This window comes from Ochotona princeps, chromosome 5, assembly GCF_030435755.1.
Source record: "Ochotona princeps isolate mOchPri1 chromosome 5, mOchPri1.hap1, whole genome shotgun sequence".
Classification (NCBI taxonomy): domain Eukaryota; kingdom Metazoa; phylum Chordata; class Mammalia; order Lagomorpha; family Ochotonidae; genus Ochotona; species Ochotona princeps.
This window is the reverse complement of record NC_080836.1, coordinates 13,713,935-13,740,218: the sequence shown is the minus strand read 5'-3', so window position 1 is coordinate 13,740,218 and position 26,284 is coordinate 13,713,935. Positions and strand designations below refer to the sequence as shown.

The following is a 26,284-nucleotide window of genomic DNA, read 5'->3' as shown; positions in this document are numbered from 1 at the left end:
TCAAACTGGTGTCTATGTGGGATGCTGGCACCATAGGTGGCAGCTTTACCTGCTATGCCTAATTACCAGGCCCAATAATTCTTATTTTTATTAAGTTTTCCCTATTCCAGTGTTTTAGGCCCTATTTCTGTTTTACTATCTTCATTCTGCTTATGTCCTGCAAGCTACCTCAAGTCTTCCATGAACTACGGCAGGGCAGAGTGTACTAAGCAGATGATTGAAAACTCAGAAAAAGTGGAACAGGTAGGAATGGAATTACCCATCAAGTGGGAGCCCAAAAGAATTCTGATGAGCCTGCGTTTTGCCCTTGGTTTGCATTGTACAGCATTAGGACCCACCTGCATTCATCCCTGCAGATGGTACCCGACAGAGTGGGTTCTCTTGGACTATTCTGGTTGGACTCTCAGAAGAAGGCTTAGAGGAAGATAATCCAGGTATGTCTGCATGGAAACCTATGCAATTTGTTTGGTTCTTGCTATTAGAATGATTTTGTCATTGTGTTTATTTGACCTGGGATAAGACTTAATATAGTATCAGTATGAAGTATTCTAAGGCAGATACTACTTAAGAGTCTTTCAGGGGCCCAGTGCAATAGCCTAGCGGCCAAAGTCCTCGCCTTGCATGCCGGGATCCCATATGGGCACTGGTTCTAATCCCAACTGCTCTACTTCCCATCCAGCGCCCTGCTTGTGGCCTGGGAAAGCAGTCGATGACAGCCCAAAACCTTGGGACCCTGAATCCTTGTGGGAGACCCAGAAGAAGCTTCTGGAGCCTGGCTTCGGATTGGCATAGCTCTGTCGCGGCCACTTGCGGAGTGAACCAGAGAATGGGAGATCTTCTTCTCTGTGTATCTGACTTTCCCATAAAAATAAATTGTAAAGAAAAAAAATAATCCTTCAAAAAATGAGGTTGGTGGCCACTTGTGATGGATCTTTCAAACTTGAATCTTTCCTTCAGTTCCGAGGCCTCCCCTGAGCTCTCACTATAATGGATAGTGAGTTTCCAAAACAGATCTGTTCATGCCATGACTTTTTGCAAGAATGCACTGCGATTCTTTTAACTCAACTGTAAGCGGTAAAATTCTATTGGAGAAAATATTTTATCTACAACTAACATTCCCGGAACAGCAATGGTAAGTGCAGTATTTCTGTTCTGCTTCAAATAAATACCTTTGCCTTCAGGAAACGATTAAGATTGGGTTGGGAGGCAGTAAGAATAATTCCTCTGGACTTATTTATTAAGAGGTCGTGAAGGCTAATTTGTATGTAAATTCAATTCCACAAATTCTCAGGTCCACAGCATGGACATGGTTAACCTAAAATTTTACTTGTTTGATAGGCAGAGATGGAGAGGAGCGGGGAGGAAGACAGAGGATCCCTCAGCCGCTGGTTCACTTCCCAAATGGCCACAACAAAGGGGCTAGGTCGGGCTGGAGTCAGGAGCCTGGGGGGAGGAGCCCAAGTGCTTGAGCCATCTTCTGCTTTCCCAGGCACTTCAGCTAGGAGCTGGATCAGAAGTACAGCAGTTTTCAAATAGATACTCTGATATGGGCTGCTGGCATTGCAGGCAGTGGCTTAACCCACTGTATCACAAGATCTCTCCCCCTTGACATGAACTCTGGATTTGTTTATGTGAGTCTGAAGGAAATTTTGTCTCATCATGATTTCTGTCCTTTGTGAACATCTATCCCACATGTGGACACCACCCCTAGAAGCTTGTTCTGGCTCCTCAACCTAGTCCTTCCATACTAACGTGGGGTGCTATCCTGAGATGCCTTTTACACTTCAGGTTAGGATCCATCAAAATCAGTCAGATTGTCTCAGCTTCATTTTCAGTAATCCTATGCAACTAAGTATAACCCCTCACCCCATGGTCTACAGCAATAAGCCTGTGTTTCCTGTTCCTATGCCAAGGAGGTGAGTAGGATTTCAATGATGTAGGCCGGACTCTTAACAGGTTGGGGTTAAAGATGCATTGAGCTCTGGGTCTTGTCCATGTGTCCCTCATTTTCTCTTTGGGTCAGCAGGGTGTGTTCTTAGTAGCAGGCCCAAGCACACAGATAGTTTCAAATGCCCATCCACTCACAGGCCAAAGCAAAATCCCATAGTCAAGGGATGGAGAGTTAGTCCACCTGCCGTGACAAAGGTATCTGCTTTCCACTAATTCAATGCTTAGCGTTTTAAGAATATTAGTAGAACACTGGCTGAGGAGATGGGAGGTGGAGGTGGGGGGGGGACAGAGTGAGAGGGGGAGGGAGAAATTAGAGTGTGGTATTGACAGGATTAAGTGTCATCAAACGTATATTTTCATCAGGATTATTACAGTAGTCTCGGCCAGCTTCCTGCCCTTGCCTCCCTGCAGTCTGTCATCAACACTGCTTCCAGCAGAAATCCTGCTGAGATCAACTTGTATCACTTCATCTTTCTCCCTAGAACCCTTCAACGGCGTCTCACACAGGTCCTCTTGATGTCCTTCAAGCTCACCTGCTGGCATACTCTTGCCAGGGGCCTTTAAACTTGCTGTTCTCTGCCTGGAGGTTCTCTTGCAGGTGATCTGTTTGACTGACTTTCCTACCAGAGAGTAAGGCTTTCCCCAGCTCCTTACTATAAAACCGCAACTGCCACCAGCACAGCACCTCAGATACCTGAAACAGCTTCCTTACCTTAATACGTTGGGTTGAAGCAATGTACAACTTACGTATTATCTTAGCTCTCTAGGGAAGTACGTTCTTTTGTCCCCTTTGTTCACTGCTGTATTCCCAGGCCTAACACCTGACAGAAGCTCCAGTTACTGGTCGTCTGAATGCAAACAATGACTCACTCTTCTCAGGGGACAGGAATAAGGAGGTAAGTGACCCCCGGGTGCTCCCAGCACCTCGTGCCCCTCGGACACTCCGCCAGGCCCAGTGTGTCAGGCTCTGCCTTCTCAGGGCCTCAAGGTGCTTCAAACTGCTCAGTCTTGTCTGCTCTTGACAACTTGTCAGAAGCAGTGCTTAGCGGTTCTATAACTGCCGTCTCCTGTTCCCAACAGCCCAGTGGGCCCACAGGGTGGAACAGGGTCAGCCTCTCAGTGATCCCTCTGCCCAGAGCTGTTCCACCAGCAGACAGCTCCTCTCTCACTGGCCCACAGCCTTCCCAGCCCAAGAAAAGGATGGCATCACTGCTTCTCACTCAAGGGTTTTGTCTTCCAGAGAAAATGCATCTACTAAACCTGAATCTTTTTCCATCTTGATTCTATTTGTTTTAAAGAAACATAAATCAGATTAAAATTTAAAAACTATTTATTTTTTTGAATAGATAGTATATGTACATGGTACAAAATTCAGAAGGTACAAAAGGTATACAGTGAAAAGTCATTCCCGCCCCCGTGCACAGGAGCAGCCGAGATGCCTGAGGCATGCGTGAGCAGCCCTGTGTTAGCCGCCCGGATGGCTATGTGTGCACATATACACATCAACACACTTCGCTTCATTCCAAACACTGCTTAGTGTCCTGCGAGCCTCCTTCCTTCGCCATCCCCGTCCCCCCCAGTCAGCCATGCATGTAGGGAGCATCTCACCGCGGCGCACGCACAGCACAGCCCAGTTCTTTAACATTTCTGCCAAATAGTCCACTATGTGGGGAGGTCATAACTGCTTTAGCCATTGCACTATATGGGTAGTTTCCAATCTTTCTGCTATTACAAACAACGAACAATGCTTCAATAAAAGTCGTACACAGAGAGGCTTTTGTATTTGCACTATGGATAGATAAAACAAATGCAGTCCAGCTGCCCTCCAGGGAAGCTGTGCGATCCGCACTTCTGCCGACCCCGTGAGAGCCGCTTCCTCCCGCCGTGTGGGTGCATGCAGCACCGTCACTCCTACCAGTCGTGATCGTTATGTTCATGACACATTTTGAGCCCAAACATATTCATGATCTTATCTCTGATGTTCATATGCTCTCTCACTCTCCTTTCCTCACCTCCACACAGGAAGAAAAATCATCTCAGTAATTCCTTTGAAAGGTTTGAAACCCACAACACCTTTCCCCATCTTAACCTTTCTGTCTAGAGAGTCACTGTGACAGCTCCCGACGCTACTGGACAGAACCAGCTCCCTGCTCTCAGACTCAGCCTGAGTTACAGAAAAGAAGAAGTACAAACTGTGCTAATATAGGGACGTAAAGTGGCAATCTGGGGGAGGGTGCTAAGGATGCCATGGCTAGATGGGGAAGGCTCCTGCTGCTGTTGGCCCTTACTTTCCCTAGGGCAAGAGTGCGTGCAGGGGATAGACAGCAGGGCAAGCGCAGAGTGTGAACAGGGCTGGAGGCATGGGAAGCTGGGGCAAGCCATGACCTAGAGGCTGTGGCCTGTGCTCTGGCCACAGGGAAGCCCAGGGCATGGTGTGAGGAGTGTGAGCTTTGTACATCTCCGGCATTGACTGAAAGCTGCCAAGGAGAACCAGCGTGTTTCCCAGCTGCCATGCTGCAGGTCAGGAATGGAATGAGTCCCTGGTGGTATCCCAGGTACAACGCTTACTGCCGGCAGAGGAAGGCTGCTGGATCACTGCTCTTTATGTCTTGTTTTCAGCCGATCACCACGTGTGGTGTGAAAGAATGTGCTGGACGTGGGGAAAAGACCACCATGGCGTGGGGCTCCTCAAGATGCATCTGACAAGGTAGCTCCCCCAGCAATACTCAAGCGTAGACAACATCCCACAGGGCTTTGCGCCATGCTGCTCTGTGCACAGGAGCGCTCCTTCAGACACTGCTGCCCTGTCCAGCAGGCCGGGCACAGGGCTGAGTGCTGCTTGTTAACCCAGCATAGGAGGGTTCGGAAGTCTGTCTATGACAGTCCCACCACATCACATTTATCAGGGAAATGTAGGTGAGCACAACAATTCTGTGACTCTTTAGAATGCCTACTCACCCAACACACTTGAGCCTCCGTATCTTACGGTCCCAGCCTGCCTTGTGCTGTGTATGCCACAGCCTGAGCCTCCTGCTGGCTTCACCGAGTGTGACTGAGCTGCCAGACTCCGGGGGCCAGGAGAGGAGCTGCCTGTACCTGCTTTGGGCTCATTTCTAGGGGAGAGAGTTCACCTCTCAGCTATCCCGTGAGGCCTCCGGCGTCTGGTCCCGGCCTACCTTTCCAGCTTGGTCTCTGAATTTTAGTCTCAGTGCACCTTTATCTAGCTTTCCTATCTATTTTTTTCCCCATCTCCTTCAGGCCTAGCTCAAATGTTGCCTCGTCTATGAAGTTTTCTGGGTCTCTACAAGCCCCACGGCTCCCTTCTCCTGATCCATAGCACCTGCTCATTGTTTTTCCTTCTGCCCACTCTGGCTGCCATGGAGTCCATGTCTCTTCCACTTTCACGGTGAGCTGCTCTGCCTGGCTCAGTGTACCTGGACTGGGTCTTCAGTGAGGGGGCTGTGCAGGCTTATCTGTACGTGCGCTCCGATTCAGTGACAATTTGGGCAGGGGAGGTGTAGTTTTTACTGAAGCAGTCTCAGTACTGGGCCCAGTTTCAATTTTTCTGGTGCAATCAACTTGTGTAGTATATGAAGATGAAATCAAAGCTTTCATGCCAGTCACCTGGCTGGCACCTTGCTGAGTCAGGAACAAAAGGCACCACGGGCAGGTGAAGAGTCTAAGTGACCAGCATTTACAAGGGCTGATCATTTGCAAACAACTTTCTATTCAGTGAAAAAAAAAAAAGGTCTCAAGCTCTGGGCCAAGTGAGCTACATCTGTTCTCTGGCTACTAGGCGGATGCCTGAAGGGAAGGGACTGTGTGTCTTACACTGCTCCGAGACGCCCTTGGTGGCTGTTCAGTTAAAAGAATTCTTCTTTATTCAAAGAGTCCATACACATTCAGGTGCCTTCGTGAGTGCAATGTTACTGCAGAGTAAAAGCTGAATCAACACGGAGAGCAAGTACTGTCCATATTTCTTCGTAAGTTGATGGGTGTTATTCCAACCACAGTATTTACACTATTTGATTCCAGCAACAACCCACACAGATGGAAGCAAACAGAGAAAGAAAACATCCAGGGAGTTGAAACTGTTATACCTGCATCTCTCTGTTGTTTCATTCTGAACCATTCCATGATCCTGTAGTTGGCGTTCGGCGTTAAAGGAAAAAAAATCCAATGACATATGGTGATGGCTAGGGATATTCAGGAGGCCTTGGCTCTCACCTTGGAAAGCAACACTTCATTCTTTCTTCCCTCCTAGGGCAGAAGAGTGTACAGAGAGGGGAAAGTTACATGAGCTCCCTTGTGAGGCCCACACAGTCCCACTGTCTCTCCTGCAAGTCCTAGGGTAGACATTTTGATCGACAAACCCCACTTCTTAGCATGGTTCTACCGTCAAGGACAAACTTTCTGTGACCTGTTGACCTTTAATACCACAACAGCCTAGTGTCTCCAATGGAAGGAGTAGCAGACCTGGTTTACACAGCAGGAAGGACACAGGGAGCAGCTGCTGTTCTAACGGGAGAGAAGGTTTTAGCTTTAAGAAGCAAAGTCCCTTAGCATTATGGTTTCCAGTTTGGCCCATTTGGCCACAAAGAACTGTATTTTGTTCAGACCAGAGAGGGTCTCCCCAATAAGTAGTTGGACTTGACTGGACTGTAAGATGCTGGACTCTATGCTCGGCATATGCTTGCAAAGAGGGAATCTCAATTGAACTTGAACTATGATTAAGCAACTATGAGGAACCCACCATGTGGGGAGGGTGTGGGGAAGCGTGGGGTTAATCCCAGTTCCTACGAAATTACAACACAATGCAATTAATTAATAAAAATAATAATAAAAAAAGAAGCAAAGTCAAAGAAAACGGAGAGAGATCTGTCAAGATGTTCCCCGCCCCCTTAAAAATGGGGGCTACCTGTGGTGAGGGTTCTTATGGAGGGAGATCACTGGTCACAGCTGCTGCCTCACGAATCCAGCATTCCACAGAATGAGTCCCTCTGCAAGAATCCCCATTCCCTTCTGTGGACAGCTTCAAAAGCTGCTCACCGTGCACCTTCCACTACCCTTGTTTCTCTGAGCTCTGACAACCCACAGCATCTATCTTCTCAAAACCACCATTTCCTTCCCTAGGCTGGGTCAGGACGCTGGCTGCCATACTTTCAGGAGAACTACTCATTGTGGGAGAAAAGTTTCTTTCCTCTTGAGCCTTCTGTGTTCGAGCTTGCCCAAGCCAGTAGTTGCGCCTGCCTGTGTTGGTTGGGCTCAGGCCTTCCCAGCTCTCGGAGACACTCTGCCTGCTTGTTGTGGCAGTGTCTAGGTGGTAGGATTGCAAGGACCTTGGCTTTGCTAAGATGAATGCTGCTCATCTAGAGGTTTGAGTCTGTCTTGCACTTGGGGAGTGAGGGGATGAACTGTGCTCCTGGCTTGAGGTAAGGACAGGCTCCTCTTTCAGGATATCAGCCTGTTTTAATACTTTTTGAGCATATTTGGTTTTTGGAAGGGACTGCAGTTAATTTTTTTCTGGAGTTGGAAAGAAAAGGTAAGGTTGGGTTACATTTGTTCTATTGTAAAATTGAGGAAAATCAAAGTTTTTTAATTTGCTTGGGGGAGAAAATCTCCAGTCCAAAATGAGAGAAAAAGCACAGAGGGAGCTGAGCTGAAATGAACAGGAAGTAGTGAAACTATACTGCTCAGGTATTTTAAAACATTACAACAGTAAAAATGCCACACCAACTCCCCCCACCCCAAATAAAAAACTAAGTATTTCCACTGTTACCTCACCTCTTAAAGGAGGCAAAACAACTCAGAAACATCAGAACATTGCTGCTGTGCAGCCCTGGCTGTGGGTAATTCTGTAAACCACAGCACACGGAAATACTGTCTGGATGTTTCAGCAGATTCTCTCCCGTCACTCTAAAGTGTGTGAGTGCAGATTAAATTTCATGTAATCCACCAGAAGCCTTTTGAGAGCCTACAGGATGATACTGTCTGTCTCTACACGCAACAGGGCCTTCTATGTATTTTTTTTCTAGAAGAAAAGGGGAAATGTCTCATCACCTTTTTCCTGCCAAGGACTATATCCAGCCCACTACATGCCTGCTACAACACCTGGAGCAAGCCCAGCTCACGCAAGTCAGCTCCACACACGCAGAGTTGATGTTCAGCAGTGAGACCAGGACTGAAGCCATCCTCACGCCCTGGTAGAAGGCTGGGGCTCGCAGGGTGGCGTGCGATCAAGGTAACCACACAGGTATGCTGTTTCCTGGCTGACCTGCAGCTCAGCAGCTCTCCCAGGGGAAGAGGTGGAAGCCAATGAGATTTCAGAGGAAACCCAGTCTCTCTAAGCACTCCTTATCAGCAGCCTGGCGTCTGAGGATAAGGGCATGAATTCTGTCCCTCAATTGGTGTCCCATCGCTGGCACTCAATTTAATGAGGGGCAAACCAACCCCAGTAAAGGCAACTGCTAAGGTGAAAAATTATTCCATGAAGAATAATTACTGCTCAGTACAAGCGTGGAGACGAGGCATGTAAGGCAGACAGACAGAGGATTCTGGGAGAAGACTGCCTTTCTTCTGCTACAAAGTAAGTCTTCTGTGGAACTGCAATGTGTAAAGCAGAAGAAGGCAGAGTTACCGTGGGCCACCTCTTCACACCTCAGAGAAGCTGGAGCTTGTGGGAGAAAATTTTAAAGACTTTAAGATTTTGGAATACCGACATGTAGTTGTCAATTAAAAAATTCTGTCAAGGACTATCACCACTGTTATTTTTGTAAGAGAAAGGCCATTTTAATATAAAAAACCCCAAACATACTATTGTTTAAAATGGTGAAATTATTAGTATGAAATATATAATATGAAAAACCCCTTTTTGCTATGCTTGTTTTGGACTGAAGAAAACTTGGGCGCAGGTAAGTATCTGGTCTAGGGGCCTTGTCTCTTGAGATGAGAGTAACTACGCCTGTGGGAACGTGGGCATCTTAGCAGGAATGCCCTGGAAGAAACTGCTTCCTCCAGGGGTCACTTGGAGTGCCTGTGGTGCAGGAAGGAGCTTTGCCACTTCATTTTTTTATTTGTTTTGATTTTTATAGCTTATACTTTTTCTCCTCAACTTACTTGCTTTTTGTTTCTTTACTGTCAAAAGGGCAGTTCTGGAGCGTCCAAACAGCATTTTAAATGCTGATTCTTCTTGTTGGGGCCTGTTCTCCTTGGGGGTTACTCAGAGTGGAGGGAGCAGTGGGATCCTGTGTTGCCTGCTAACTCAATCACTGGGGCTTCTCAAACTTCAGCTCACTGTAAAGGGTTCTGAGACAGCACCCTGCACGGCCCCTCCCCGTGCTGCCCATCCTCAGGGCCTTCCTGTGTGTGGCTCCATGGCCAAGTCCTACTCATTGTTCAGAAAACTTTCTTAACGACACAATCTAAATAAGTCCCATCACATGAAAATGTTCCAAGACTTGTTCACTAAGGTTTCTGTTTGTCTCTTAGCTTGTTATCTGTCTGCCCCAACTACCATGCAAAGCCCTTGAAGAGAGTGCCAGTTCTTACAACCCGGGGAAGCCAGAACACCTGACAGCATGAAAGATTCAAGGCATGTGCTTCCCAAACACTAAAATGGAAGGAGGAAGAAAAGCCTAAAAATACACAAGATCAAAGTGACTGACCCGGAAGACTGCATTTTCTATTCTGTAAATCAAACACTAGAAAATAACTACCTTTAATGCCTTTGAATGTTTGGCATTTTCTAAATCAGAATCAGTGAAAGTCACATGCAGTTATGTTAGTATGAAGAGGGTATTTATGAAGTTGCAGAGACCTGGCAAGGGACAACATGAAGTCTCCTTTGTGGAGAATCTATTGAGAAAAGGGCACTTTTCTTTCTGGACCAATAAGAGATTAACCCTGCCCAGACACAAGGAGGGAAAAAAACAGACAAAATATTTGGTGGAAAGTTGTATGTTACCAGGTGCCAGACATGACACTAAATGTATGCTCGCTTTCATCTGACCCGGCAGAAGCCGCCTGATGAGAAAACTAAGCCTTGGAAGATTTAGTTACTCTGTGAAGCACACAGTTGCCGAGTGGTGAAGGCAGCATTTGGACCCAGGCCGGCAACACACTCCAAAGTTCTCCTTCCACCAATCTGATAAAGTCCCAGTCCCTGCTTGTCCCAAGACGAGCAGGAAAAAAGATTCTGTGTTTGCACGCCGCTGTGTCTGGGTGGCCCTTGATAAGGGTTGATGGTGCTAGATTTTGAGTTTAATGTGCTAACTATGTATTGGGAACAAGCACATAGAGCAGTGACTTCTCTCAGAACGTTTAATTAGACCATCACGGCAGCCTACGGGACAAGGCAATCTCCAACACCTGGATGCCACACTAACAACCTGCAACTTCCCATCAGAGACAGGAGGAAAACTAAAAAGTTGGTCTGGTTTTTAAAGGCTCATTTTGAGATGCATATGCATGTCTTTAGCCTTAACTTGCTCTGCCCAACCTTCCTCTTACCTCCTTGAACTCTTTCACAGTCTTAAAGTAGAGCCTCTGTTTCTCCAACAGTTCTAAGTACTGGTCGTTCAACTGGTCTCTTCGCATTTTGTTCTCTTGTTTCTTCTTTTCCATCTGTTGAAACGATTTGGCAAATGGTGATCAAAGGGCATGTTCTGAGCAAGGGCTGCTGGCAATAGGCTAAAGGCAACCATTCCTGCAATTTTCATGGATTTCCTTTAGCAGGAATCAGGAACTGGAGGTGGGAATTTACCCTGGGCACTCTGACATCAGACATGGTGTCTTAACTGCTAGGCTAATGATCTGCTTCCTACGCACACTTGTGGTGATTGGTTTCTTGGCATATTACATGGGAGGTTATATAACTGCGATGCTTCTATCATTGGGCATAAACTGTTTCCATTTACAGTTACACTTGAATGGGATTTTAGAACTAATAAGCACAAGTTACAGGTGAATTGGCTGTACTTTGTTTTCTGCACACAGCGACCCTTTGTTCACTTTATAGGTAAACTGCAACCTGGCATCCCCAAGCCTTATCCCGATGCTCTTTGGGGGAGTCTGCTCACTGTACATGGGGATTTATTTGCCTGGCTCAATCCTGACCTCTGCCTAGCTCCTGAGTCCTCACACTGCCTCCTCTCTGCATAGGTCTGCATGCACACCGTCCTGTGTCATGAGTGTGGTAACCTTGCCTGCACCTGCGTTTCCCACAAGTGGGTAGCTGCCAAACACACTCGTGGAACTTTAGAGTCAAGGGTAGTGAGGTCAAAGTCCTGCTAACATGTAACTAACCCCCTGTACTCATAAACCTAGACAGGACAGACACGCATGCTACCACTATGCCCAAAGCTGGCTGTCCCGTGACACTCTGCCTCTGTCAGTTCTGGGGAATCTGCATGGGTGGCCACTGACGCCACTGATGTGTCCACAGAAGCAGTAGACAAATTCATCCGAATGAGCATTACGATGCAGACACACTGATGGCATGCAGGGTGCCAATCAGCCCTGTCTGGAAAACCCTTGGAATCTACTGAATGAATGCACTGATTTGACAAATAATTGCTGAGCGCCTGTCCTGGACCAGGAGCTCCAGCAACCTCTGGAGCCGTCCTGAGGAACAGCCTACACTGCCCATCACTATCTAGTGGGTGGACAGGGATGAGCGACCTCTTTCACCTGCCAGCGCCAAGGCAGCAAGAGCATGAAGCCTGGGGCAGACTGGAGAGAGCAGAGGAGTTAGGCCCATTTCTTCTCCCAAGAATGAGGAAGCCACAAAGGAGAGTATCCCAGTGAATCCTGTGGTTGTGTTCCCTAGGGTGAACACTGACGGGGGGCACTGTCCTGCACAAAGACTGGCACTGTGGAGCCGCGCTTCCCACCTCTCCCCTGCCTCACACCTCGGGTCAGAAAGAAGGGACTCCACCTGCTCTCTCTGCCCTAGGTGAGTGGACGTGTACCAGCTAAGCACCGGCATATGTTGGCTTTCATTTTTGAGGCTGAAAAAGAGAAATCACTTGTTGCTAGTGATACAATTTTTTTGGCTCCTCTGACATTCCGCTGAACTCTAGACATTAGGATCTGCAGCACTTCCACCCATGGCTCATCCTGTGAGATGAGGTTATGGAAAGCTTGAAGGTTCATTTAAGTGGGCTTTTTACGACAATGGGACCCACAGGCAATTTATTCTTCAGTCTGTTTATACTCTGGCCTCAGGCACTGGAGCAACTGGTCCTCCTGAGAAGAGACACTCCAGGTTCCCAGAAGACGTTATGGCCACATTCAAGTACCACTCAAGAGTGGGATACATTTTTTTTTTTACTTGCAAGAGGTATTTGGAAATACTATTTAGGATTCTCCTAGGAATGGGTGCAGGAAACGGCAGCTGTGTCAGCTGCAGCTCAGCCAGCAAAGCCACCTTCCTGCTGACAAAAGGCCACAAGGGGGCGACACCCCTGCAGCCGCCGACTGGGTGCTTCTCTACAAAGATCTCCCTGCCGTCTCCCTGGTCTAGTCCCTCTTTTCTGAGTTCAGTGTCCTCTCACAATGGCAGAACCCAGGGAATATTTTTCGTAGCACATTTCCAAAAGCTAATGCTCTCAGGACTCTAAGGAGATGATCACCTCCTGGCAGAATGTCAGGAGCCACAGAGCCAGTGAGGAGGTGACACTGGGCAAGGGTGGATGCCTGCTGGGGAGAGGCAGGCATCCCTGTGGCCTGGGGTAGCGGCACTCGGGGAGAACCTTCAGATTTAAGCACAGTGCCGGGCCTCTGGACTCCTGGGAGGAAGCCATAGGGCAGGCCCTGGCTGCTGCTGAGACACACAGCAGAAATCAGTGTCTGAACTCTTGTGGTTCAGGAAGGTGCCTCCCTCACACCTGCCCCATCTCCACCGGGGAAGCCTGGGTCACACTACCACACAGGAACCAGCTGACCTTCATTCTGCTTTGCTTGATTCCTTCTACGATCTGCTCCATCTGACGTAAAAACTGGTCCCGGGCAGCAGTTGAGGCCATGGCTCTGAAAGAAAAAGCAGCTGAGGTAAGACTGGCACACAGAATCTGGGGAGGAGGAGACAAAGCAGGAGCAGACGCCATACCCAGATTACAGCTCCACGAGGCCCTTGAGGATCCCAGGCCACTAAGAGCTCTAAACTCCCATGGAGAACATGGCAGTCTAGTCCCTTGATACTCTCTGCCACAACTTGCTCGACTAACAGGTGTTTTCTTGAAGTAATATAAAAGTGACGAAAGCAAACAAAACCATTGCTTATGCTGATTTCAGCAAGTAATAAGAAATTGATTCCATATGGTTTTTAAAGAAAATACAGACTGGGAGCAGCTGCTCGTGACAACTAGACAAATTCTAAAATGTCCTGTTACATCTTCACACACTCCTCTACCCCCACAGTGCAGGAGGCAGACAGGATAACCTCACATGCAAGGACTGGGCACTGTCCCAGGGAAAGGATGAAGAGGGCAGTGCATCTCACCGCAATGCTCCACCTGCAGGCTCGCTCACCATTTAGCCTTGTTAAAAGGCTCTAAGTCACTAACCCATTAAGTCTGAATTTTTAACAGGCACTATGGAAAGCTTGACATCTAGAGCCTGTAATTCATTAAGATCTCAATCTTCATGCTTCCCATTTCAGTGGTTTGTGTTAGACGGGAACGCTGTCACCCAGCGGCTGCTGGGATGGGCTTCTGGGCTGCTGTGCTTGGGTCCAGGCTGGGGCTTGCCTCCAACAGTCAGCAAAACACATTCTGTCTGAACAAAGCAGTTTAAAGGATGCAAACTAGATTTCTACATATAGAAGCATGTCTGCATGTTCAAGGACAAATAATGTTAATCTGATTTTACCAAGAAAAAATCTAGAAGAAAATATAGAAGAAATTAAGTAGCGTGGCTGAAAGGTTTGAAGGTTTTGTTGTTGTTGTCTTTTTCGTGAGCACCTCCTTGGTGTGTGTATATCAAGGTTTCACTCCAGGAACTTGGGGAACAGTGCAAAGCAGCATCCATGTCCACTGAGCAGGAGAGGTGAAATGGCAAGGGTCAGTGCCCAGCCATCACTCCATGTGCTCCTTTCCAGCCATGCTGCAGACAGAGCAGGTGCGCTGGATGGAAGCACGGGGCCACAGGATCATTTATAGGACGGAAGGTGGGCAGCACTTACTGTGAGAAGTTCTCATGAATTGAGTTCAGCAGGCTAATCTGGGGAAGGAGAAAAACAACATAAAAACTTTAAGGAAAAGGCTGAGAGACCCCACATTGCCCCGAGTATTGAATGCTGGCCTTGTCCCTGTACACTGCTTCGGAAGGAATGCATACCTTGCCTGTGGTGGCTAGGGTAACAGATGGAAAGACAGAGAGAATAATGGAGCCCACACTCACAGAACCCCGTTTCTAAACATGTCACCCCAGGAGCACAGCAAGAGGGCTCTTGAGAGGGTCAAGAAGGCGTTCAGCCGACTCAGGGCTGTAGGCAAGCTGCTGCCATAGCCCCCTTCCATCCTGCCAAACACTGCGTGTTCTCTTCAGGGCCATCAGCTCAGGGGAGTCACTCAGAAACGAGTCAGAAACGCAGCCCCCATCCTACTTCTTCCCAAAGAATCTTTGTCCCATGCAGCCAGCTCTGGGTGCCTTTGAGTCTCCCAGGGAAACTGCCTTAGCCCCGCAGCAGGACCCTCCCTCTGCCCCAGCGAGACAGTCCTGCGAAGGGCTGAGTGACAGTCTAGAAACCCGAGTCCTCTTTCTGGCTGTCATCTAATTTCTCAACCTGGGGCCTGGTGCCAAGCAACTGGCACCTCTGGACTTCAGGATTATAGTCTGCAACATGGAAATGGCATTTTAAGTCTTTAGTATGCCAAAGACAGGCTTTCAAGCTAAAATGTCACAGACACAAAATCATTAGGAATACACAATATATTTAATGCAGAGCTCTAACTGAAATTAAAAGGCTAGCCCCTCCCTCAACCTACTGTAATTCTAGTTATTACACAATGCTGAAGAAGGTAGGCTGATGGCATTTAAAGCCTTCTGACAAGAGTCTTGTCTGTTTCCAAGTTAGAGCTGGCAAGTCTTCCTCCTGTCAGGTAGGAAGGCACCAAGGCCAGGGTGCTGGGTAGAGCTAACCCCCTCCCATCCCTGCTATGACACAAATCCCACCAGATGCACTCTAGACATCTAGCCAACCAGTGACCAGGTTCCTGCTAGGTGCTGGGCATCATGTAAGGCTCTGGATGGAAAGCAGAAAACAGCCCTTTCTCTAGGACTGTTCTACCCTCCAGGAGCACAGGGATGCATCTCATTTGAGACACTAATGCAGAAGTTTTGATTTAGGCTCAGGTAGCACAGGCCACTGGTGATGATACAAAGAAAACAAATGCGGTCAACCTCAGGCTGAGTGGGAGAGTAGAACTCCTGCACTGCCAGTGTGAGGAGCTCTGCATTTTCTCATCCTGTCTTCATGATGATGGTGATGATCAACACAATAAGGTATCCCCACTTTGTAGGTGACCAAAAAATGAAGTCAATGAGAATTCCAACCTGAGCTCTCTCTCTACTACACTGCACTATTGTCAAGACCAGGTGTGGTCTTCACACTCTGTCCTGAATCCTGCCTGGGCTTAACCTGAGTGATGAAGACAGAGGGGACCAGTGCCCATGGAAACCCCTTCTCACCCCACCTTGTGTTCAGTGGCCCCTTTGGGACATGCCTGTGCCTGCCCTGATCATTAAACATCTACTTTTCTCCACATAGAGCCCACTGTTCTCCATCCCCAGCTCTGGAGTTCCCAATGTTTCTCTTTATCACCACATCTCTCTCTCAGGGCACGACTGTCAGTTTATCCCAAAGAAAAGCGAGCTCTCCAGGCATGCTGCACTTGGCATACGACAAAAAGGTATGTTTGCCATTTAAACCAAAGGCAACCATCGCAGACATCTGTACTTTCCAGAGTCCACTGTACTGCTAACTGTTCAGTTGATTAATTACTTTCTCTTATTTTTTTGTTGTTACCTCTTTTTCCAAATAGACTTTTTTGTCATCCAGGGTATTATACAAAGTGAAGAACTGCTTGGTTTCTTTGTGCACTGCTGAGACTGTAAATGCGCAAAAAAAAAAAAAGAGCACGTCAATTAGAATGCGTATCAAAGGACCTAGGTACCTTCCCCCACGACTCAAGTCAGCCCAGATCTGGGTGCCCCCTTGCTGTGGAAGCCCCACAGTGTGTGATCACCTGGGCAGCTTTTGAACCTTTTCAAGACCAATTAAAAGGACATATCTGTAGGTGGGACCCAGGAGATGACAAGGTGTGATCAAAGTTGAACATCACCAACATAAAGAAACCAATCACCTGCCCATATCTGGCTTGAGAACTGAGCAGATACTGAAGCTATCTGATAGTTAAAAAATGATGTATGCATTCTGGAAGGCAGCTATGCTCACCACTATACCACCGTGATGTATGCATTCTGATGCAACTGTCCAAAGTATCTTTGGTGTAAAAATATCCTTTCCAAATGACTTTAGCGTGTGGGAATTACTTCCGTGAAATATACTGATGGAAGATATTGCTAAAAATTTTCAAGCAGGCAGGATAGAAAATTAAAATGAAAGATCTAGCCTAAGGCAGAAACTATTTTTTGGTCAAAATGGTCACTGTTGAGAGCTATGGTCATTGGATTTGAACACAAGGACTAACATCAAAGAAGTGGAACGCTGAGTGCTGGGGCAAAGCAGGTGATGATGTGGTCCTGCCGAGTCCCTAGGACTCGGTACAGTGTGACTGGGATCTGAAGAGTATATAACAAGAAGGTGTTGAATCAAAGCTTTCAGAGCAAACATGTAAAATGATCAAATTCACATGTGAGAATGCTATCTTGAGCAAGGGTAAAGAGCAGGCAAACGCAGAGAGGAGGCCGCAGCCGCAGCAGAGAGCCAGACGGGCAGCATAGGTCAGGCTCAGCTACAGGAAATGAGCTGGGGAGGCCAAACCCAGTTTTGGACATTTTTTGAGTTTGGGACACGTGAGAGCAAGCCTACAAGTGGGGCATTAGTTCCTGCCTGGGGTGGAGGGTCCAGAATGGAGAGATCTAGGCACATGCAACAGCACATCAACACTAGGATGCCAAGGCTATCATGTGCATTTAAGTTGAACGAGGGTTCACAGGAAAGGGGCTGAGGCAGGCCACTGAGGCTGGGGAGAGTCTTAGGCATAGTAAGGAGGGAGAGGCCTTCATCAGCTGGCCTGAAGAGCAACCAGCTGAAAGAGAAGTGATACAGTCATGAGTAAGTGAGGCACTAGGAGGAGGCGCCCCAGGCCAGCTGTGGTCATGCAGCTATGATGCAGTAAGAGCAGCAGGCAGGAGCTGGCGGCACAGCAACAACAGTCCTGCGGGCCATGCTGAGATCACTGATTCAAGCAGAGCAAAACTGCTCATGGGTCCTGGATTCCTGGAGGAGTAGGATGCTGTAAGGACACCAGCAAGAGTCTGTACAGAGGACGGATGACAGCTTCATGATGATGTTCCACGTAACAAGTGGAGCAGGAACTCAGAGGGAGGCCACACAGCTGACCAGGGGGAGGACTGGTTCAAGGCACTATTTGTAAGAGTTCATCTGGCTGAAGCAATTGGTGAGTGTATACTGCAGTGCTATAGGAAGAATGCTCAGCAGACCTGATAAGGAAATGGAGCCCCTCTGGGAGTGACATTTGTGCAGTGTGCTCTGGTACAAGCTCTCCAAAAGTGGGATAAAACTCCTTGCCCCAGCCTTGAGAGTTCATGTGTGACTGATGCACCTACTCTGGCGGTAGAGTTCAATGAATCTCTTCTGATACTGTATTAGCTCAGCTCGGCTGGGCACTTCGTCAATCTTCCGATGCAATATTGCAATTTCTCGATTTCTTCGAGCCTAAAGGCAAAAGGATAACACTGTTTGGTAAAAGACCTCCTGTACCTCTTGCGAGCCACCTGGGCTCCCAATCCCACTCAAGCCCAACACCATGTCTTAGAAATTCAGGAGGAGAATTCGGTCATTGGCTTGAAGTCATAATCTCAGCCACTGTCCAACATACGGGAGGAGTTGAGGCTGGGAGCTGACCTACAGAAGGCATTAGGTGAATGGACCAGGAAGGAAGGTTCTAGATGGCAAGGGAAGTCTGCAGCCAACACAGCAGGCCCCAGAGGACTCTAGAGAAGCCAGCTTCCTCATTGCCAGGCAGGGACTGGGGAAACGCAGCATGCTTCTTAGCGTCTCTGCTGGTCCCGCACAATTACATTGCTGGGCACTCCTTGAATATCTTTCTAGCATTGTCTCCCTTCCATGGCCTGGAGAAATGGATCACTAACTCACTGGGGAAAAGCAAGCTTCCTAGGCCCAAATAGTGCCTCTGCAACCATCCCTAGAGGGAAAGCTGTATTCCTCCTTCAGGACAAGACTACACTCCCCACCGGTACTCATGCTTTAATTCCCGTTTCTTTCCAGTTAATCTCAACTTGCTCTTTTTACTGTATTTTTAACCTTCCCTATCTATGAGCTCCTTCTCATCAGTATGTGGGAATATTCAAATTCCTCACTCCCAAAACCCATCACTTTTCAGAAACTGGTTCTCTCACTCTCCCGTGGACAGCCGCCCCTCCAGTCATCCCTCAGCCTGCTGCATTCGGCTTCTCCCCAGCGTCTCACCAAACTGCTGCTGCCAGAGTCACTTCTCAGGGTCACCTCTGGACAGTCCTCAGCTCCTGGTTCTCCTGACTTTCAGCAGCATTACCATCTGCTCCTGGAGGCCTTTGTTCTCATGTGCACTGCCCTCCCAACTGCTCATCCTCACTAGTGGATTCCCTTTGTCCATTCTTACACACACACTCACCAGGGTTTAGGGCTTGGGCCTCCTAGACTTGTTTAGAGCCCCAGTCATCACTACACAGAGAAAACACACAAATCTCCAGCCCGAGCTATTCTGGGAGTCAGCTCCAACAACTACTCACTCCCTGGACATAATTGCTACACTGGGTACCCTAAGTTTTAAAAGCTTTACAAGCTCCTAGTCATGTTTTTGGGGGAGGGGATTCTTTTCTTCTTCAAGTAAATATCACAAATATACATATTTTTGTCAGAGATCTGATTATCACCTGTGATTCCTTTTCCTCATGACTGACACTAAATTTCATTTCATACAGCCAACATGTTTCTTTCTGTGCCCTGCCAGGCAGTACCTAAAACCAACCCTCAGCAAGCTACTGGTCTTACTCCAGCCTTCCCCCTCGGTCTGAAGCTGCTTGTAGTAGGTAATTTGCACAGCCTTCTGAGTAGTTTGATGTATCTGTACCTATCCTGGTTCTCAGATAGCCAGCCAGCTCTCAGAGCATGGGTCCTCCCCTTGCTATTCCAAGAGCTGACAAGCACCACACTGACTGCATGATAAGCACCCAGTCTAAACGCTACCGAATATATAGCTGTACTGTCCTAATCTGGTTCCTATGTCTGTGCCTGCTTCAAAATTACTACAATGGTCTTGCATCAAGATTTAGTTTGACTCATTTGAATTTAACCACACGGTTTAGCAAAGTAAGCAGGAGCTGTGAAGAAAGAAACAGGCTCTTGTTGGCCCTGATGCCCCAAGAACCAATAAAAGGCTGAGCCAGAGTATAACACAGGGCAACTGTAGGTTGCTAAGCTTTTACAATCCAGGTCCTTACAATTCATGAGATTTCAAAATGTAATTTTGACTCTGCACGAATTTAGTTTTATAGTGATTTGAGAGCCTATTCTTGAAGCCACTCTCATTCTGGTTATATGGGCAGTTCGTGTCAGAACACAAGAGCTAGATAAGAACACTGGAGCTTGGCTCTGGCTCTGGCTCTGACTCGCTGCCTGACCTTAGCTAGTTCCCTATCCTGATTCAGAAAAGTGAGGCCAGGAATGCACACTCTCAAGTCACATGGCCAGTAGAGGTCGAATGTGGGACACTATTACTGAAATCTTAAAACACTAAGTTACACTTTAGGTAGAAGGAAGACTACCAAATAGCAGGCCTGCCTAGGCTTCTGTTCTTAAATACGGAGATGTTCTGGATCTGTTGCGGGATATTACTCACCTGTAATAATCGGATCTTGTAGAGCTTCTCTTTCTCCATATTGTACTGCCTGTCTAGATCCTCCTAAGAACAGGAAAAGCCGCAATTAGCTAGGAATAGGAAACTTTGATTCTTTGACACAGTCTTTGGAAACTGAATGTATTTTTACCACAGCTCTTCTACTACGAGCACTTAGATCTCTCTTTCCCAGGTTCAGGGCCTGGGTCCTATCTCACGTGAAGTCCTTCACACTTTCACATCACGTAATAACTATCCTTTCTGGATCCAGACACTCAGATTTGTGTACCATCTCCCCTGTCACACACGGCACAGCACCCACACTAACATAACACCAACAAAAATAGATGACGTCCTAAGTCTGCATGCTTGGAGAGGTGGTACTTTTCAATGTTTCTATTTAAAGCTGCACCATCTAGTCACACAGCCACTAGCCACATGTACCTACGCAAATTTACTTTAGATAGAATTAAAACAAAATTCAGTTTTCTGGTTGCAATGGCAGGGTTCCAAACAGTTGGTACCAACATGCAGCCAGCGGCTGTCACACTGGGCAGTGCAGAGACACAGCACTGCCTGCAGTGCGGGGAATCTGCTCCATCGCACTGCTGTGGAGAACAGGGAGAAAGTACGCCAGCCTGAACCCGATGAGGTAATCACGGAGAGAGGTCAGAGTGCATATGTGTCCACAAGCACACTTCCTCTCTCCCTTTCCCCATAGCTGAGCTCCCAGTACGAGTCCAGAGCTCACTTTCCTGCTGCTTAACAGGAAACGCAGGGAGGGAATCCTGAGGAAGGCATTGTGGAGAGTTTTCTCCTCTGCATCCTCTTCCTTTCCTACTCTTCCCTTGGAGGTTTGCTGGAATGCTGAGCGCAGGGGACAGCAGACGATAGCCTGCGATCTGTGAGCTCTGTCCGTCTCTTCTTCTACATCAAGTTTTAATGGAACACAGCCATGTCAACTCATTCCCGTACTGACTATGAGAACTGCTGTAGAACTGGGGCACAAGGCTGAACAAATTTACTGCTTGGATCTTTAGCGAGATTGTTTGCTGACCCTAGTGCACACCACAGGAGGCACCCTGCAACCCCTCAGAGCCTATGGGTTGTGAGCAGCAGGTGCAGCCAATGCCAGTCCCACCTGCTTCCTCACCTTCTCAGCTTAGACTCCACCAAGAACAAAATACCCACCGGGATAGTGACCTCCAGGACCCACCCTGTGAGACACGGCCTCTAAGGGGCCAGGTGAGTGAAGTGGGACAGGGGACCTGAGCCCAGGTGAGAAGGTGGCCACGGAGAACCTCAGAAGCATGATACTCCACATGGGAGACAGCAAAGCTTACTGCCACACCCTCAGAAGACACCACATGTGGAGATGGGCAGGTACTTACATTGTGGGTCCTTGCGAGGTTTGGGGCACCAGGTGGCTCTCCACTGGACAGGGTCTGAAAAGATGGAGAAATAATAAACTCCCTTCCTGAGGTAAAGGCATACAACAAAGAATATATCTGTGAATTTATATTAAGAAGTTGGCAGGCATGGGCGTGGCAGTGGATCTGAGAAATGCCTTAATGTCCACTGAGCATGTCTGAAGGGAGGATAGAAAGGAAGTGATGGTTATATGACCACTGCATGATATCTATCTATTTTTAAAATATTTTCCTTTACTTGAAAGAACAAAGAGAACAACAGAGACAGAGCTCTTTATTCTGCTGGTTCACTTTTCAAATACCTACAAAAACAATGATAAGGCCGGGCCAAAATCAAGACCCAGGAACTCAGTCTGGGTCTCCCATACAGTGGCAGGGAGCTCGGTACTTGAGCTATCTTTTGCTGCCTCCCGGCGTGCACATTAAATGGATGATAAGTGGATGCAGGACTCAAAGTTCAGCACTCAGACATCCCGTCATGAGCCCCAGACTCTTAATATATTTTAAAATATTTATCACCTGCTTTGCTAAACTGTAGCTCCTTCTGAAAGTAAGAATCCTGGAGGCTAGCTTGGCGGTGAACACAATGGCTAAAGCTGGCTGCTCGACTTCTGATCCAGCTCCCTGCTAATGGCCAGGCAAGCAGCACAGGATGGCCCAAGGCCTTGGGCCCCTGCATACACAAGGGAGATCCAGAAGAAACTTCTGGCTCCCGGCTTTAGACTAGCCCAGCTTTAGCCCTTGTGACCATTTGGGGAGTGAACCAGTGGAAGGAAGCTCTTTCTCCTATAGTTCCAGGGTTCTGACTTTATACACAACATGATTTTCCTTTTTTTCATGTTTGTTGCTAATGCCTTTTGGGAGTGGGACACGCCCTCAGGCTGGTGTGGAAGAAGCTAAAATGAGAGAATACAAGTAAAAGTTACACAGTAGATGAGTGGGAAATGAGGTCAGGTGTACCTAAAGGGAAGCAGAGGACAGGGCTAATGGTCTCTGGCTGCTCCTTTTACAGCACTGCTGCCTTTCACCCAACAAGAAGCCAAAGGACATGAATGGAAATCTAAGCAAGTTATGGGAGGAAAGCAATCGAGAGGCAAATAATTGTATTTACAGGACAGGTTAAGTAAGCCAGCCAGGCCTGTGGGCCCCAGATGGCCTGCTGGCTGGTTCTCCAGGAACCCCCCATGGGCTGGCTCACAGCAACAGGGCACAGGCTGCAGTCAGCTCAGAGCCTTTACCTTCTCATCAGGTGCTCTCTCAGCTTTCAGGTTTTCAATTTCTTGCTGGAGCCGTGTCATCTCCTCCTTTAAAAGCAATAAAAGCATGTGCACAACTTGGACATGCAATGTGAATGTAGTCACTTAAATATTAATTGGTCCAGAAGTCTTATTTTCACATTTCAATGACTTTAATGCTAGCACAAAAAATCCCATTAGGAACTGCCTGTCCAGAACCCCAGTCTTCATCCTGGGAACATCCTTTGTAGGAGTGCCCATGCAGTTGTACCTGAATCTCCTCCGAAAGGGCTGGGGACGTGGGGAGTAATCACTGGGAAATGATAATATGAAGGAGGCATGTAGAGCTTTGTGCCAATCAGCCCGGCTGCCTCCTCATCTAAGTAGTCCTCAGCTCGCCTGGTGTCTCCTCTACCTTCCCGCCTGCCACACCCTTCAGATCCAGCTTCCTGATGGCTCCTGGTTGGGAGTGGCCTTCCCTTCCCAAAGCTCTCACAGAATTCATTGGGTGTTATCTCCTGCCTGCAGCTCACTCTGTCTGTATCACAGCCAGGTGACTGGAGCCAGGGCTTGTACATATGACACACAGGCATCCCAGGTTTGTAGGACACCTCAGGCATTGCGAGTTACCCTTTTCATAAAGGCCACCTGTCAACAAAATATGATGTGTTTTTCTTTAAAGCTCTGTAAAGACTCCTTTGTCAAATACATTTGTTAAGTTAGATAACACTGCGTGTTAGTGTGCTCTCAATTTCAGGGTAGGCACATGATTACTCCTCTAGTGCATGCTGGTATCCTGGGAGGGTGCCAACCTTACCCCTCTGTTCGCCTTCTACAGCCTATACACATCCACTTGGTTAACTAATCTTGGACAGGATGCTATAAGACAACAAGGGAAGGGAAGGAGGGGCACTAGAAGGCTTTACAAAAGTCCTGGTTTGTCAGCCAGCACGAAACAACACTTACTCGACAATGTGCCTTAAACTCCTGCTCCTGACTTTTCAAGTTTTCATTCATGGCCACGAGTACTCTCAAGTTCTGCAGGATACTGAAAAGACCAAAAAAGAAAAAGACACAGGGCAGGCCAATATGATTTTATGAATCACAGTTGAAAATGGACTTCCTTTTTAATTTCCTCAGTCTTCCTCCCAAGAGAGTCAAATGAGTTCTCTGCAAATGATAATGACTTGCATTCTACTGACATTTCAGTTTTCATTTATCTAAGTTCATTAAGCTGGATCCAAATAAACACACAGATCCCAGAGTGAAAGGTCAAGAGCAGACCCAAGCGTGAGTTCAGTGGCACTGGATGTATTTAGCGATGCCGATAACTCAAGTAAATTTAAGCTGCACATATATAGTACTGACACTATTTTTAATACCCATTCTAAAAAAGGAAAGAACTGTTTAAAGCCAGTAAAAACACTGTCTTGAAAATAAAAATGATGACACTTTGCTCCACACCATGATAAACAGGTTTCTAATTACAAAGGCAAGTGATTTGTGAGGACCTTTTTCTTGTTAAGAATGCCCATCAAACCAGAACTCCCTTGCCTGACACTCATTCTCTCTGCTAGGTAGTCCTGGTGGAGTCTACCAGCCAAACAGTCTGCCACTAAAAAATCAAGCATTACTAAGTGAGTGCTTCTTCTGTGTGTTTGAGAGGGTTTCACATGGAACAAAAACAAACCAAAAAACCTCAAAAAACTAGACTACAGCCACTGCCTCTGCCAAAAACAACAAAGACCATACCCTGATCCCGAAAACGCAAGGCTAAAAACCCCATGTGCTCTCAAAAACAGGTAAGGAAAGTTGACGCCATGTACAGGCAGGGAGGGAAGGAGTCTCTTCATCCAAAAGCCTTTTTGTATCATGAAAGCATGACTCTCTTTACATTCACTAAAATGAAAAAAACAGCTTCTGATTCTGCCCAGAAGGGAGAACAGTGGTCCACGCAGCATGGCCCAAGCAAGAGCCTGAGCAACAGCAGGCTTTTGGGTGGGCCTCTCAATTCAGAGGACCTCCATGGGACTGCAGAACCCGTGAATTTTGGCTGTTAAATTAGATCACTAGACCTTGGCAAAGTGGCTTTATTCAGAGGAAAAAGAAACACACCCTGAGCGCGCTCACCTTGGGTCAGCTTTGGATTCTACCTTCTCCAGGTCGGCTTGCTCTTGGTCTAGTTTTTCCCCGTAGGTTTTCAGCTGCAAGAGAGAATGAAGCATTGCTGCCAAAGACGTGGCTGTACAGAAGAAAGAGCACTTTAATTTTCCTTCCATCAGGCCCACACCCATTGGATTTGGCTGCTCCCTGAGAAAAGATGAAAATGGAAAAACGGCATAGTAGTGGCCAGAATAGAAAGGTCAAAGTCAGACCCTGTGGAAGCTTTCTGCTGGCTAAACAAACCTTGGCAAGGGCATCAAATCACAGAGGTAAGTGTCTGAAAAGTTCAGAGTAATATTGATGGCAAGTGTCTTTTGGGAGCAAGGGGCATATAAGGAGAGTAGCCATGAGAGACCTGTTACAGCTGTTAACGGGGGCAGGACTAAAACCTCTGAGCTTCTCGAATAAACTCTGAGGCAGACACTGAGTTTTTTTCTTCTTTTTTTAAATAAGAAACTCTGAAGAAACTTGCATTTTAAAACATAAAATATGTAAAGTTATATAACACGGTAGAATCCTGAGACGCTGTTTTGAAAGAACATGATTCATGCAGCTCTTGATTTTTAATACCTACTGTCAGCCGAAAAAAGAACAACCTACAAAACCATGAGTTATATAAAGAAATATACATCATATAGTACATATATAATCCATAAAACAATTTACATTTAACGTTTTGTATATCAGTAAAATACTTCTTAAAACGAGTCAAAAGAAATGAGTTAGCCCAGGTTGCCTCTGGGGAGGGTAACTGGATGGCTGGGGTGTGGGAGTACATTCCTTTTATTTTTTGAATTTTCAACAAGGTGAATGTGCTTGTTCCTTAAAAACAAAAAAGGTAAAAAAAAGTTCGAAGAGTTCTAATTGAAAAAGGCAGTGTCCGCTTGCTCCCAGTTCCAAAGCAATGCAGACTGTTGTGCCGGAACGCTAGAGCAGGTTTCCTTGGGGTAAAGGTGGCCAGCAGACATGAAAGGGCTGGGGGAGACTGCAGGGTGGGGTTGGCAGAGGTAGGAGGAACTGGCTTGCAGGGTTCCAGCTGCCAGGCTGGCTAGGCAGTGACGCTGGCGCTCCTCCTGGTTCCCATTTATGTCTCATACTGGTATCAGAAAGGTGGCCTGTGTGTCAGTGCCACTAGGTCATCCTGAAAGGGCCGGGGTTGCTAGAAAGCTAGGAGTCGGGAACCCTGGCATGAAGTGGATCGGGGTACATATTTTGCTCAACCCTGGTTTGGAGTAGAGCAAGAGAGCCAGATCCAGAGGCTCACTTCTTCACAGGCCAAGCAAGTCAGCTCCTCTCCATGAAGTTACTCAGCACCACGTGCTGGACAGCTTCCTGTTCTTTTCTTGACGGGAAGTGGTTTGGACACATCATTGCTCTCAAGACGGGACTTAGATGTCACGCT

At 47.3% G+C, this 26,284-nt stretch overlaps 1 protein-coding gene across 2 annotated transcripts in view; it reads right to left on the bottom strand.

Moving 5' to 3' along the window:
- Positions 1-3,876: 3,876 nt before the first annotated feature.
- CCDC93 (coiled-coil domain containing 93) overlaps positions 3,877-26,284 on the bottom strand; it is an 85,824-nt gene continuing 63,416 nt past the window's right edge. For both annotated transcript variants that reach the window (XM_004589347.2, XM_004589346.4), the window contains exons 14-24: positions 24,850-24,923; positions 23,686-23,767; positions 22,723-22,788; positions 21,446-21,499; positions 20,058-20,120; positions 17,764-17,872; positions 15,977-16,059; positions 14,132-14,169; positions 12,894-12,978; positions 10,459-10,572; positions 3,877-6,210 (exon numbers count right to left, since the gene is read on the bottom strand). In XM_004589347.2, coding sequence (XP_004589404.2) covers positions 6,157-6,210; positions 10,459-10,572; positions 12,894-12,978; positions 14,132-14,169; positions 15,977-16,059; positions 17,764-17,872; positions 20,058-20,120; positions 21,446-21,499; positions 22,723-22,788; positions 23,686-23,767; positions 24,850-24,923 — 822 coding nt within the window. In that variant the 3' untranslated portion in view covers positions 3,877-6,156. The remainder of the gene's footprint in view (positions 6,211-10,458; positions 10,573-12,893; positions 12,979-14,131; positions 14,170-15,976; positions 16,060-17,763; positions 17,873-20,057; positions 20,121-21,445; positions 21,500-22,722; positions 22,789-23,685; positions 23,768-24,849; positions 24,924-26,284) is intronic.